Below are 15,373 nucleotides of genomic sequence, written 5' to 3'. Positions count from 1 at the left end.
AGTTGAATTGGAGTTTCCAGCAGCCAGAGAGACCCTTGCTTCTTTCTTCTTGTTGACTGATGAAATTCAATCAAAAACTTTTTTTTAATTCCAACCACTCCCCAAATCTATTACCTTTTTTGCTTCCCATCCAAATGAACATAAGACAATGAATTCTAACACGGCATTATCCAAAAACTTGATGCTCTCTTTGTGAATGTTCATCTGATAAAGTACTAGTTATGTTCTTGAAAGGTTAGGGTAAACAGCAAATTGGTGCACTCAGCCTGATTGGTCACAGAATGTAAATGAGATCCTGAAGGCACTAATGATTGATGTCATACTTGGGAGTTCTTGGTATTTGGAGAATAGTTTATGACCAAGAAAATAGTGGGTTGGGAATTGTACACAATTCCCTACACTGTGATTTTGTTTTGAGACACTTGTGGGAAATTTGCTACTGTTAAAACCAGTTTTTATTTTTGTTTATCATTACTCGGAAGCCTTACTCAGAATGTGGGAAACAAGATTCTATCCTTAACATTTTGTCTTGCCACTTGAACAATTTGAAACTAATTCTAGTCTTTTGAGTTGGCTTCTGTTTCTCTGGGAGGGTCGCTATTGACAGAAGTCAACTGAGGGAGGGAAGGCCAGTGACCCTTAGGAGCTTAAGAATAAAGACTTCATCCTTTTCCATGCTTTTTCATTCATCCTGGGTACAAATATTAGCCAAAGACTCAGGGGCAGACAGCTGACAACATATTAGCTTGTACACCAATGCTTCCCCCTTTGTGCATAACATGGGGCTTGCCTCACTAGGAAGCACCAAGGGTTAGGTTGAAGGGAAGAATTAGGGTCAAGAATTGCATTGGCCACTGGGACAGTGGGAAGACTTATATGGTCACTTGAAAAGTCATTGAGAAATGAAATCCAAGGCACCCACAAATCATGTGACAGGAGAGTCAGAGTGACACACACACAGAGACAAAGAGACAGAGAAGGAGAAAGAGAGAGAAAAGGAGATGGAGAGGATGAGAGAGAAAGAGATAGAGATAGTGGCACAGAGACAGATGTAGAGGCAGAGAGAGAGGCAGAGGTAAGAAAGGGTGGGAGAAGGGTAGTTAGCCTCTTAGCTCAGAAACTCTCAAATTGGCCCTTTGTCCACATGGCCTCATAGCAAGTCCCCCCCCTGGTGACCCTCTGTCCTACTATGGGGTCCCTGCTGAAGACCTAGAGGAAAGCTTTTCCCATTCTCCTGAGTACCCCCCCAGGAAATACTTGCCAGGACCCTTGTGGGTGTATTCCGAAACTGACCCATCTCCCTGCCTCTCTTCTTCCACCTCCTCCTTCCAGATGGCTACACCGTTGATGACATTGTGTTCTACTGGCAAGGGAATGACTCGGCTGTGACCGGGATGGATACACTGGAGCTACCTCAGTTTACCATCATGGAACAAAGACTGGTTACCCGAGAAGTGGTGTTTACCACAGGTGGGCCCCGGAAACCCACATGCCAAACCACTAACTACCCTTCTCCTACCCTTTCTTACCTCTGCCTCTGTTTCTGTCTCTGCCTCTCTCTCTCTATGTCTATGACTTTCCCTGTCTCTTTCTGCCTTGCTCTCTGCCTCTATATCTGTCTCTGTGCCACTATCTCTATCTCTTTCTCTCTCATCCTCTCCATCTCCTTTTCTCTCTCTTTCTCCTTCTCTGTCTCCCTGTCCCTCTCTGTCTGTGTGTGTCTCACTCTGACTCAACCTCTCCCTATTCCACTCTCTTTCTACTTCTTTATCACTCCTTCCTCCTCCCTCTCTTTTCCCCTCTCCCCATCCCCTTACCTGCTCTGGACCGCCTTTGCTTTTTTCCTCTGTATCCCTAGTGCTTAGCACAGTGCTTGATACATCATGAGCGCTTAATAAACGCATATTCATTCAGTCAGAACAGGCTCCATTTCTCTCCTGCCCTTTTCCTCTGTCTCCCTTGTCTGTGCGTCTCTTGATTTTCTCTTTCCCCTGCCCTAGCTCAAGTGCTCCTGGGAGGGTGGTCTCAGGGAGGAGCCTTCTCTCCCTCCCCTCTTTGCACCCTCACCCCTACCTCACAGAATGAATCTGTGCCAGGGCCTCAGAGGGAGCTCAGCCCAGAGAGGTCAGCTGCTCTTCAAAGAACCACACCTCACCTGTCTACCTGGCATCCTCTGCTCTATAACAGGGGCTCATGGGGCAACTGAACCCTCCCATGTCCTGACTGAAGGATCTTCACCTTCAGATGGTCCTCAGAAGTCAAGCAAGAAAAACAAGACAAACCAGACAGCCTCCTGAGTAGGGAACTGGGGACTGAAGTGACAGCTCCACACCCAGGGCTGCCAGAATCAAAGGTTCTCTACCTTAGTGGTCATGTAGTCCAGCCCCTCTCTTCTTGGGTTATAGCCCCTGACTAGGTTAACATACAGACCATGGAAAAGCTTCCTTGTGCCCAATTCAGAGTACCAAGAAGTATACCTGTGGAACCTCTCTATAGGCCTCAGTTTCTCATATGTTGACTAAGAGGGTTAGACATGATGGCCCTGGAACCCTTCCAGCTCAGAATCCTCTATTTAGTCATAAGCCCCAGAATGCAGGGCTCCCTCAGTTGGTACCTACCTGTGAAGCTCATTTCAGTCACATGGAGTCCCCTTTCTCATCAGCGCCCCCATCCTGGAAGCAGCTGCCCCTGTGCCCAATAGCTTAGACTTCCATTGGGCTCTCCACTGTTTTTCTAGGAATATGCTAGGTAGTTTTTGCCTTTCATCACAGCATTTCCTAAGTTAGTTCGTATTTGCTCCTAAGAAACAAGCTAGCTGCTTAGAGGCGCTAGTGGCTACCATTTGAAAGGGTCTGGGTTTCTGGGAGTTCTAGCCAATGTCACCTTCAAACCAATGGGTCAAAGAATAAGACAAAAGTTTTCCCAAGTCCAGCTATCTGCCAGAACCAAGCCCAAGCAGAAAAAATGATTTCTCACTAGAGGCTTTAGAAATGACCATGCTCTTCATCAGGTTTGGTGAAATGATCTCTCCCCTATGTTTTGACCTTAGGAATATTTAGGGAAAATCTAAAAGATAGAGAGATCTAGGGGCCAACTTGGCCTTTACAGCTCAAAAAGTGACAGAAAGACAGCAGGCCTCAAATTCCAGCTCGGTCAATTCCTAACTGTATGGCCTTAGACAATTCCCTCTCTCTCCTCCCCCCTCCCCCACCAGAACCTCGGTTTCACTTCCTGTAAAGGAGGGGGAAATAATCCTACCACCCAGGATTGTCATGAAGAAATCACTCTATAAACCTTAACATTCTCCAAAAACATGAGTTATTGTTAAAAAGGGATCTTTATTATCATGGTGACCTCTCTTCTGCCAAAGGCCAGTCACATGCCTCTCATGTTGCCCTTCCCTTCCTTCTGTTGGAAGGAGCCTAACGGGCTACTCATCATACCCACAGTTCAGTCCATTATGAACCGGTACGACGGAGACAATTGAGTTCCTGCCTACCGGGGACCTGGCTTGCTAACACCAATGTATAGCCCATGTAGTAGCCATCAGATTCTAGTGAGCTGAGTGCAGATTGGCCAAGGGCTAGTGGCTTGGCATTGTCAGTGCCTCCAGCAAGCACTGGTTTGCTGATAAATTGACAGCTGGGTGGAGAACATCCTTTCAAGACGTTGACACTCACAATCATTCTCTTGTGTGCCTCCCTCTTTATACTCCTCCCTACAGATTCCGTTCAACAATCCGATTTAACAAGCATTTATTAAAGGGCCCACTGTGTGCCAGGGACTATGCTAGATGATAAGTATACAAAATCGAAAATGAAAGAGCCCCTGCCATCAAGGAACTTACATTCCACTGGGGGGAGGGGCAATGGCATATACACAAATAAGTCAATCACCACAAAAATTGGCAGGGCACAACTGGGGAGATCAGGGCAGGTCTCATGTAGGAGGGGGCACTTAAGGGACCCTTAAGGGAAGATGGGAGTTACAAGAGGCAAAGGTTGGATGGCATAAAGGACAGCATATGAAAGAGCCTAGGGGCAAGAGAAAGAATCCCACGGGGAAACACAGAGTGTGTGAAGGAGAGTAATACAGTTAACAAGACTGGGAAGATAGATTGGAAACAATTTTGATGAGCTTTAAATTCCAAAAAGATATCCGTATTTGGGCCTAGATGCAGCAGGGCATCACTGGAGTGCTCCCCATTCCCATTATCTTAGTAGCATTGGCGTCAACTGCCAGATAACAGGAATGGCCGGCTGGGGTGTCTCCTCCTTAGGTTCATACCTGCGTTTGTCACTGAGTTTCCGGATCAAGAGAAACATCGGCTACTTCATCCTGCAGACTTACATGCCCTCTGTTCTCATCACCATCCTGTCCTGGGTCTCCTTCTGGATCAATTATGATGCTTCTGCTGCCAGGGTGGCTCTAGGTAAGTCTCTGCTTCTGGAGTAATCGCCCTGGATTACAGCCATTTTTCAAGGATACAGAAAAGGAGAGATGGCCTCTGAGATGCCACCCTCCCCACACCTTTCCCCAAAGAAAAGATCTCTAAACACTTGCCCTGGCACAGCCTGTGAGGGGCTAGTCTGAACTTATAGGCAGGACTGGGATCTTCAGAGCACTGGGCTATGTGGAACCGATGCGGGCAGTGTGGAGAGAGCTCACAAAGACAACAGGCTCTAATCATCCCATGCCATTCAGTGGGGTGGAGAGTCAAGAATCCTGGGCCTGGAATTGGAGTACATGTTTTCAAATCCTAGCTCTGTTCTTTACTTGTATGGATAACCTTTGCCAAATCCCTCCCCCATTCTGGTCCTCAGTCTCCTGTTTTGTAAAATGAGGGGATTAGTCCAGGTGCTGAGCTCTCAAGGTTCCTCCAGCTTTAGGCCTATGATGCTATGCTCCAAAAGTTCTCATCAAAATAAAACAACCTCCTGCAAAGAATAAGCCATGGAGCCTTCTGAAAGGCCTTTTAATCTGAGCCAAAGCAGACCTGGGAGACATGCTCAGGAAGAGGCTGGAGATGGAGGGATACTAAAGACAAGCTTGTTCTCCTTTGCAGTAAGACTAAAAGTCAACTGAGTCCTCCCAGTTGAGGGATTCTCCTCAAGTCCCAGACCCACATACATGAATAAGGTCCTCCATCCTCACCAGTATCCTATTGCCCATGCAGTTTAAAAAGTTGGAAATGAGTAGGAGTAAGTTTTAGGAATGCCATTTATTTTGACATCAAAGTCAGCTAGTAAATGTCTGAGGTCACATTTGTACTCGGGTCCTCTCGATTCCAAAGCCAGGCCTCTATTTCCCATGCCACCTAGCTGTTCCAACGTCAAAGTCCCTCCCCTTGAAATCCATCTCTCTCTTTAACTAAAAAACAAAACAAAACACCTCAGTTAAGCAAAGGCACCAAGCCAGTGCACTGTGCGGCTAGGCCTCCCCTGCTTCTCCTGCATCATCTACTTGATTCTAATTTGCTACAGATGCGGCAGCCTGCAGCCTTAGTGACAAAGGGACCCCCAACACCCGAGTCCTCTCCAGCTCCAAGCCCTCTGACAGGTTTGGTGCTATATCGTTTGCAGGTGTAACTACGGTGCTCACCATGACCACCATCAACACTCACCTGAGGGAGACCCTTCCCAAGATCCCATACGTCAAGGCAATCGACATCTATCTCATGGGATGCTTTGTCTTTGTGTTCCTGGCTCTTCTCGAATATGCCTTTGTTAATTACATCTTCTTTGGACGTGGTCCCAGTGAGCAGAGCAGACAGGCCCAGGCCGGCAAACGCTTCCAGTCTCAGGGAAAGCAAGGCAAAGGGCGCAGAGGACCTCAGGTTGGTCACCCTCTTCCACATCTCCTAGGGTTTTCAAAGTTCTAGAGCTTCCCCAGACTGAGCCTGACAGGGTGTCCTAGTCTAGGGATGAGAAGTAACCCCACGATTTCCTTTGGAGTCAGGATTGCAGGGTCTACTCAAACTCTAGAAATCATCTGGGGATGACAGCACCTCTGGACTGAGTCCAGGGAAGCTCTAAAACAGCCGAAAGAGACTCGGGCCTCTGTGTCCTCCCCAAAGACCATCAAATATAAGGAGCCACTGCTCCAGGTCTTTTCCCAGACTTTATTGGGACAACTCCTGATCTGAACTTCTACACTGTCACTCATTGGTCACCTGCCAAGAAGTCACTCAATATCCCTACTCAAGTTTCCTCTCTGAGGATAACAACCTTGTTGCTGCTTTTGTCCCCCTCCCAGGTGGATGCCCATGGCAACATTGCCTTGAGTGTTCTGGAAATTACCAATGAGATGGAGGAATCCGTAACTGGCATTTCTGGAGCATCCATTGATGTCTCTGGGCTTCAGCTGTGCAGGGGGGCGATTTCTCATTCTGCCCTTAACCAGCCAATGGAGCCAGCCATCAGCCCTCTTGGAGGTCGCCGCCGCCACCGCAGCTCTGGGTGCCGCCACCGTGGTGGCCGCCTCCGCCGCCGTTCCTCCAAGCTGAAGCTCAGAATGCCCACCCTGAATGATGTCAGCGTGGTCGATAAGTGGTCTCGACTTGTCTTTCCTGTCACCTTTGCCTTCTTCAACCTCTTTTACTGGCTATACTATGTCAATTAGGCAGTAGGGCCCGGGCACTGTGGTCTTTTTCACTTTGCTTTTTCCTTTTGATTCCATTTTCTTCCCTTCTTCCTTCTTCCGTTATTTGCTTCATTAGTTTGGTTCTAGGTTTCTCTTACTGGCCTTTGCCGAGCTGATCCCTGCTGTGGTACTTTCCATGTAGTAGGCACTTGTTAAAGATCAACTCTGAGGACCAGGGTGAGGGAAGCTCTGACTTTTCCAGAACATTCAAGTTAAGAAAAATTTGTTTTTCACTTCTTCCATCTTTTCTTCATCTAGTTCCTGAGTGGGACACCTATAGAGTTCCCCGGCTGGACTCTCTGATTTTTCGGCAGGGAAATTGGTGAGCATCTGTCTCCTAAACAGTCAGGAAGTGGGGACAACATCCACCGGCATAAGAATTAGCTGGAGATTTGACCTAAAGGTTTGTAGGGAGCAGACTTGAGTTTGGAGAAGGGAGGGGTAGTTGTAAGGCTGGAAAGAGGTCTGATGTTAGAATTTACTGGAGTGACCAATGGTGTTGTCCCCTCTTCCTACTGCCCCACAACCCAAGTCACAATGAGAGTAGACAAGGGCCCCTAGCCTGCCCCGGTCAGCTCCCAGAGTGGCGTGGGCCTCCTCTGCAGGCAGCAAATTTGGCAGAAGGTTTGAGTTAAGAGGGAAGCTATGACAGCCACCTAGCTGATCCTCACTCAGCCTAGTAGGAACCAAAATGAGAGGACCAAGGGGAATAAAAGCAGACAAAAGCTCATCTATTTCTTTGAGATAAGGCTAGCTTTGTATTCTCTTCCTGTCTGCTGTGGGATAGTTAATCAGCCAGTTTTCTTATCCCCAGCATCCGAGAGTCCACATCCCACACTCCAAAATAGATCTCATGAATAATGACTTGGAAAAAAGTGAAAGATTCTAACAACCTTTTCAGCATTACCACACGTTCTGTTTCCCAGTGCCCTGGCAAAACTAAAAAGGCATCTTCATGACCATCCCAAATGCAATTTGAAAAAAAAACCCTATAACTCAGAGGCGGATGTCTCTGCCCGATACATAGTATTTAATGTGGCTTTCACCTGTCAAATTCTAGTTGACTCCTACGAGAACTTTCCCGAAGCACTGATATTTTAAAGCAGAATTCCTTAAGCAAGTACCATTTTTGAGAGTAACCATTATCATATGTTCTAAGCCCTGCCTGGCAAAGGCCATAAGCCAGGTGGCGACCGCTCGTACTTCGAGATGGCCTCTGCATTTTGCTTTTCCCTCTCTCCTCTTCTTCTATCAATATTTTACTCCCTCTGGTCCCTCTGCCACACCAGAAGAGACGATTTAAAAAATGCCAGCTCCTTCCCCGCACAATGGATCGGGGCTTTGCTAAGGAGCATCCTAAGGGTGGTAGGAAACTGCTGCCCTATAGGAGCTGAGATTAGAACCAAGGCCTCCCCCCCCCCCCGGCCAAATGGTCATCTCGGCATAAGGCATTATAAGGTGCTCCTTCCACCCCGTTCTCAAGTTGAGTGCATTATATATAGGGGTTTCTTTTTGTATTCCAGCACTCTTTTGGGGGTGGATCATCCGTGTGCTCTTCTCTGTGGCCCCCTTATTTCTATTTTTAAGCAGAGGTGATAAACCCTGCGTGGGCCTCTACCCCTGAGGCAGGGACCAAACCCTTAAGAGGAGAGAAGAATCCCTTCCCCACTGTGTATCGTGCTTTCTACTTGTCGAAGTGTTTTTTATATGCCTGATTGTATTTAATCAACCTTTTGATCATAATACACATTTTAAAGATTACAACATTTTGAGGCCAGACAGGAAAACCAAAGTCTCACAGGAAGTGGGAGGCAGAGGCAACAGCAGAACCCAGTTAGACTTTGTAACTCTCAGCCTAGAGCTGATTCCATCATCTCTGCTGCCCCCACTGAGCAGCAGCAGCAGCAGGACCTGCAGGACACCTGTGACTTGGCCCCTAGGGACCCTTGAGTGGGGTGAGCTGGTATCAGAGGTAGAGGTGAGCTCTGGGGGGTGCCAGGTGAGCTCAAAGTCAGCAGGAATCTGAGGGTGGTAGGATAGAAATGGTAGGGGTTCAAAAAACCAATTGTACAAGCAACATCTGGGCATTCAGACCAATGACAATGGCAGGAATCTTGACGTGGATTAGCCACAATTATAACAAAATGACGGGATCTACAAATGAAGCTCCACCTAAGAGCATTTGGCAAGATTTTCCCTTCAAGCTAGACTAAAACTGAACTTCTTGACTTCAGGGGCAAAAGTGAATATGCTATTCAAAATGGCAACACGGCACTGGAGGCCTTATCAACCCTCCTGGCTCCCCAATCTTCTTGGCCCCAAACCATTTGCTCCCATCTCCCTATCTGTTTAGCATTCACGAGGCTCCCCCTTACCATGCTGTATATATTCAGCTATCTAACCAACAACCCCCTCCTCTACCCCTGCTTTAGCCTCCAGATCTCCCCCTACCCTCCAGGGTTGGTTCCCTTTTTTTACATGTGCAGCTGTATGTAAAGATCTACTTGACCTTCTCATTGAGTGGATTTGAATTCACCCCCACTTCTCTGCCATGTATGTCTGTGTGTGTGTGTATCACTAGTGTCAAGGTGACTGACTGTACTTGTGTGCTTGTGCAGTGTGTGCCTATGTCCTTGAGTCAGTATCTATGTATGTGAGACTGTCTATTCGCCACGCACATTTGTGTGTGATAGTGCGTGTGTCTATATCTGCCATGCACCTTTATCTCTGTGTGTATGTATACGTATGATAGAGAGAAAATGTGTGTCTGTCTACCATGCAATTTTATGTGTGTGAGTTTGTAAGAGAAAGTCTGTGTGTATGTGTGAGTGTGTACATGTGTGAGAATGTTTGAAAGTGTGTGTGTGTGAAAGTTTGTGTGTGTGTGAGAGAGAGAGAAAGAGTGTGTTGCGTATGTGTATGTGTGTGTGTGAGAGAGAGAGAGAGAGTATGTGTGCGTGTGTGTGTGTGTGTGAGAGAGAGAGAGAGAGAGAGAGAGAGAGTGTGCATATGTGTATATGTGTGTGTGTGTGTGTGTGTGTGTGTGTGTGTGTGTGTGTCGGGCTGTGTTTCTCTCAAAGACAGAGAAGTATACCAGATGATCAAACAGAGTCTCTGTCATATACCCAGATCTTTTAAGTAAGAAAGGTGTGTGTGTATGCGCGTGTGTGTCTGTGCGGGAGTGCCAGGTGTGGGATGTAAGAAGGAGTGTATGCATCCACTTTGGAATGACGTGATCCATCTGGGATCGCACCATTCAGTCCATGTACCGGTATGTGTCTGCTGTCTGTGGATGTGTGACTGAGATCATGTGTCTGTAATCAGCACTTCTTGAACTAGGGACCACACATGTATTCTCCCAAACCAACAGAAATCTCTGTCCCTTTTTTGTAGAAATCTTTTCTGGTGCAGTAGCTGTCTGTTGAAGAGGGTGTGGCTGAAGTTCCTCACCCTGCATGTGCTCAGTGGAAGCCTAGTTCAAGATTTAAGGCCAGGTCTTCATCTGGCTTGAGAAGCCAGTGCAGAAACCCCCAGCTGCCCAGGGCATAAAAGGGATTGGTCTTTGTAAGGATGGGACTGAGAAAGAACATGAGGAAGAGATTTGATTGAGGCACTGATGACTCGAACCAATGGGCTTTCGGTCTCCCGGCATCCAACCAGGAACAGGCACGGCTGCCATTGGGGTTCCCGACAGACTGACAAGGTTGTGGCTGAGTAGACTGGCCAGGAGAAGCAGGCACTATTTTCAGATTGTCTCACACTTAGAGGTTTCTAATCTGGGTCAAAGAGAGCCAAGTCCCACTGTAGGTGGTATCTAGCTTCCTTGCTATGTGTGCATGTATATGGACAGCAGAGATGACAGCACCAATAGCTCCAGTCTTTCAAGTAAGCAGGGCCTCTTGCTACTGCTTGATCCTCTTTCATCCTAGATTGACTCCCATCTCGTCCCCGCAGAAGGCATCCCTAGGGCCAATAGTGGGACCATTTCCAATAACCCAGGCCTCTCTCTTTGGCAAAACAGGCTGCACTTTGGGTACTGACCGAGGTTCTCAGGATTGAGTCTGTGCTCTCTGACTGAGAGAGGCAGGAAGTCAAAATGAGGAGGGGGAAGAGGGTTAGAACTCGGGATATGTCCCAAATGGGAGTGGAGTTCGTTGATGGCTCAATAAAGCATGTGGAAGGCAAAACTGGGATTTCAGTTAAGCCATGGAGAATAAGGACATGTTGTCGTCACAAGTTACTAAGACTCCGGTCACAATGCTGAACAGGAAGTCTATGGTCTATAGATAGGATAGGTTTGGGGGTCAGAGACTCACACCCTCTGCTGAGGTGTGTGGCCTCAATCTCCCTGCTCACAGATGGCTTAAGACAGATATACTTTTCTGTACCCAAATGGAAGCCACCAGTCTAGAAGACAGACGCACAGGACTCTAAATGAGGACGATCACATGGGTCTTGCCGAGTCCCAGATGGAGAGCTCAGAGGACTAAAAGGCATGAAAGCCAGAGATGGAAGCAAGTGACTAGATTGGGTGGTCAGAAGATATTTAGAGAAATAAAAGTCAGAAGGGGAGAGAACCTTGAAGTTACATTGAAAAGACATAACAAAGAGAATGGAGAGGAGGTAGGCAAAGCCCTAGAGAAGGGGTTGTGTATATAGTCCCCTTAAATAAGTCTCTAATTTTTGTTTTCTTGTTGTAAGCCAAATAAACGTGTGGTTGTGTGCTGAGGTTGGTGGAGCAGCCCCATACTGAGTAATGCACTAAGAGAAAAGGCACCCTGAGTCTGCTGACTCAGCCATGAATGATCTTTGTCTCCCCTAACAGGAGACGAGGACAGAGTGGCACAGAATGGCATTTTGGGGCCGTGCTTTCACCTGCTAGGCCTGATGGCCTTTTGGTCAGCTTTTTTTTTTTTGACCTTCGTGCTGTATGTACACCTTTACTCCTGTGGGGACATTGGCTAAAGGGCCAAGGACAGAAACAGAGGTAAGCAGCCGTTCAAGTGCACCAGGAAACTGGCTAACTCATGAAACGCTCGTTCTCTGTTTCTGTCTCTGTCTCTGTCACTCTCTTAGTCTATCATAATCCCTCCCCCAAAAAAATCTGCGCGGGTACACACAGACATTTTCTTGCTTGCCTACTCATTGTATAGTGTATAGTGTATAGTGTATAGTGTATAGTATATAGTGTATAGTGTATAGCGCATGTATAGTGCAGTAGACGCCCCTTCATTTTCAAGACCTAGCCTCAAACCAATCTAAGGTAGCTAAAATCTATAAAACATTCAAAAAGCATCAAAGGAAAATCTGCTTTGTCCCATCCCATAAGGATGTGGACAGGGCAAGAGCCCCGGGACTGGCTGCTCAGTCACCTTTAAGAGCAAAACAGATTTGCCATTTTGGCCACTCCTGAGATCCTAAATCTGGTCACCACTGGGCTGGGGGGGGGGGGGAGGTGAGAAAGGATGGTTCTTTGGAACCTTAGAGACAGAGACAGTGCCCCTGCCCGCTGGTTGCTGAGTCCCTCACCCCATCTTCCTGAGGTTGGGGAATAGGGCTTAAGATGGAAGCAAAAAGGAGCCTCAGGGTTTTTTCCCTTTTGTTTTTTAGGAGGTTGAATATTCAGGTCTTGTACCTAGTGCCCATTTAATTGTAGTGAACTTTTATTTATGAGCACATGTTCATTAATATGCTGGCCCTAAGTAGGGCCTAATGATGTGAGCAAGATGGAGCATAGCACTTTTTAACCTCAAAGTCAAGAAATTCAAGACAGGAAAATTTCCTAAGCCAAATGCATCTTTTCTTGAGCACTCATGCTGTGCCAGGGAGAAATGCAGCTAAAAAAGACTTCAACTCCACCATTAGAGAAGCTCCCATTCCAGTAGGCGACCTAAGGTAGTCACACATGCAAAAAGCATTCCACACCCAGGGCATACCAACCAAGATCAGTGGCCCATGACTCTGGCATACACCAGGGTTTTAAGGAACTTTGAAAGAAAAAGAAGCAGATCAGAAATGGGATCAAAGTGATATTTTAAGAAAATTACTTGAATGGTGGACTATAAAACGAATGGGGAGATGACAGATCACTTTAGACGATAGCATGATGTGGCGATCAAGAAGTTTCCTGCCCTAAATGTATCATATAGACACACTGAGCCACCGTACCCAAAAGAAAGGGACATTTGGCATTGACTGCATAGACAGACCTCCCTGGAGCATATGATTGTGTCCTAAGCTCAAAGTCAGGCAGATCAAAGGAATGTGAGAAGGACCAAATCTCCCCTTCCTTTCATGTAGCCAAGGTGGTCTTTGCAAAACTTACTGAACCCCAAATGCAGTCTCACTGCTGTTCACCTGAATGGACTCTACACACCATTAAGCTGGCTAGCAACCCACCTTGTCCACTCTGTGCCATTATGGAGTTGTCTTCTGGACCTCCACAGCTGTGCTGGTCCCAAAGCCAGGCTAGACCTACTTCCCTGCTTAGTAACCACAGCCAGACACCCAGAGTTCAGGGCAAATCTAGGCTATCCCTGGCAAAGGAAATTGGTCTTAACAACTCTTGGACTAATTGGCATGCAAAAACACAGTACATGGGATTGAAAAGCAGTCAAAGAGGAATTTTTTTTACTTCTTCCTCTTCCTCCTCTTCCTGTTCCTCCTTCTCCTCTTGCCTTTCTTGTATCTCTCTCCCATGCCCCCTTTCTCTAGTGTGGCTGGGGCTCCAGCTTTCCCAACACACATCAATACCCGCTTCTCCCCACCCCCAGATGTGGAAGCAGCTGATCTGTTAGGTTTGAATTGAACCCATCAGATGTAACTATAAAAATCTATTCAGTCCTCTTGCTAATCACAAAGCAATGTTGCCTCTGCATATTCCAAACTGAATGTTGCTGAGAGAACGGCCTTTTCCAATGATATTTCCTTGTGTGCAGAAAAGAAGTGATGTGCTGGGGTACTCAAGACAAGCTGTCTTGGAGTTACCCACCCACACTGGTAACCTGGCAGTGGAAATGGCAGTTGCCTTTTGAAAATGGGTGACATGCCCTATGGGCTGCTTTCAAATGGCATGCCTCTGAGAGCAGAATCATCCGCTGGGACTGGAGGAAAGTAACGTATGTCGTACTGATGAGTTCAAACCTGAGGATGCCACATGCACAACACATGGGCCGGGTCACTATCGATGACCCATCCTCGAAGGAACTATGAAACATCTGCCAAGCGGCCTGCCTTGGGGCTGTTTGGGCCTCAAATGGCTCTAGAGGGGATGTACTATGTGTTGTATCTTGCCTAAGCAAACTGTAAAGACAATCAAGAGGGAATGAGTGGTATAAGTTGCAATGCCATGGCATGCCATCCCACTTGGACATAGTCCAGACCCGGTTTGACTACTCTGATGTTCAAAGGAGCAAAGCAGCCTGGGACAGCAAGGAAGGGTGTTGCCACCCTAAGGTGTGGAGACCAGAGAAAGGAATCACTTGGTCTACCCCCAGCCAAGTGACAGAAGAGGCTGCACTGCATTGTGTTCAGTGTTACCAAAAGACATCTACAGCAACAAGGAACCAACACAGCCTTCTTTTCTTTTTTTTTTTTTAATTCATAAAACCTTATCTTTAGTTTGCATCTTTGCATGAAATAAGACCTTGCTTATCTTTTTCATGAGCTTAACATGTAAAAGATAAGACGAGACACTTAACATTTCTAGCAAAGTGATCCAACATATATATCATTTTGTTAAAAAAAAAAAAAAAAAAGAAAAGAAAAAATGACAAAAAAAAAAAATTCAGAAAGCTCACAAGTGGCCTTTGGAGCCATTTTGTTTACTCTCCTTGAGCAGCTGGCCGCCATCTCCTATTGGGTGGGGGTGGGGGGGTTTGGGGAGGGAGGGAATTCAGAGGGTGGGGGGTTAGGGTGGGTACTAGGGAGGGAAAAGGAGATTGGCTTCAAAGTTGCAGCGGGCCCCAGCTTGGCCCTGGCCACTCTTGGCCTTAAGAATCCTCCACTTGGAAGGATATAGCTGCTCGCCAGCCTACTTGATGCTCACGCTTGCCTTGCTGCCTTTCAATTGACCGCCCTGCGTGGGGGGGGGGGGAGAAAGGGGCCAAGGTCAAAGCCACCCTTTAGTTAGGGAAGGAGGGACTAGCAACATTAAACTTGAAAAAGTTTACAGTTTTGTACAAAATAAAACAGAAAGGTTTTTTTCTAAAAAAAATTTTAAAAAGCAAACATACCAAAATAATGTAACTTTTATGTTTCTTTCTTTTCTTTTTCTTTCTTTCTTTTTATTTATTTTTTTTTGGAAAAAAAAATGGGGGTATAAAAATAGAAAAAAAAATCATGTTATTGTTTTAAGCAACTTGTATGTTATATGGCTATAAATGTATGTGAATGTTGCAAATTATTGATTGGTCATGAGTCTTTCTTGGTGTATTCTTGGTGATATTCTTTTTCTTATCCAAATTGGAAATATTTTAAAAACAATGCCCTTGAAAGGAGAACTGTGTGATCCGATTCCAGTTTGTTAAGTTGCAGAAAACTGGATCAATAGGATTTCGCCCCCAATTACACACACATACACACACACACACACACACACACACACACACACACACACACGCATGCATGTGCACATTCCTCCTGTACAGGCAAAATAGATTCTCATGTGCCATGACTGGCCTTCACAGATCCACTGGCCCCACTTCCCATGACTAAACTGAGCACAGAAGGC

At 46.5% G+C, this 15,373-nt stretch overlaps 1 protein-coding gene across 2 annotated transcripts in view; it reads left to right on the top strand.

Annotated features, from left to right (window-relative positions):
- GABRQ (gamma-aminobutyric acid type A receptor subunit theta) overlaps nucleotides 1-14,485 on the top strand; it is a 72,853-nt gene extending 58,368 nt beyond the window's left edge. For both annotated transcript variants that reach the window (XM_074277512.1, XM_074277511.1), the window contains 4 exons: nucleotides 1,333-1,470; nucleotides 4,280-4,432; nucleotides 5,583-5,836; nucleotides 6,256-14,485. In XM_074277512.1, the coding sequence (XP_074133613.1) occupies nucleotides 1,333-1,470; nucleotides 4,280-4,432; nucleotides 5,583-5,836; nucleotides 6,256-6,621 (911 nt within the window). In that variant the 3' untranslated portion in view covers nucleotides 6,622-14,485. The remainder of the gene's footprint in view (nucleotides 1-1,332; nucleotides 1,471-4,279; nucleotides 4,433-5,582; nucleotides 5,837-6,255) is intronic.
- The last annotated feature ends 888 nt before the right edge of the window (nucleotides 14,486-15,373 follow it).

This window comes from Sminthopsis crassicaudata, chromosome X, assembly GCF_048593235.1.
Source record: "Sminthopsis crassicaudata isolate SCR6 chromosome X, ASM4859323v1, whole genome shotgun sequence".
Classification (NCBI taxonomy): Eukaryota; Metazoa; Chordata; class Mammalia; order Dasyuromorphia; family Dasyuridae; genus Sminthopsis; species Sminthopsis crassicaudata.
This window is presented reverse-complemented; position numbering and strand designations above follow the sequence as displayed.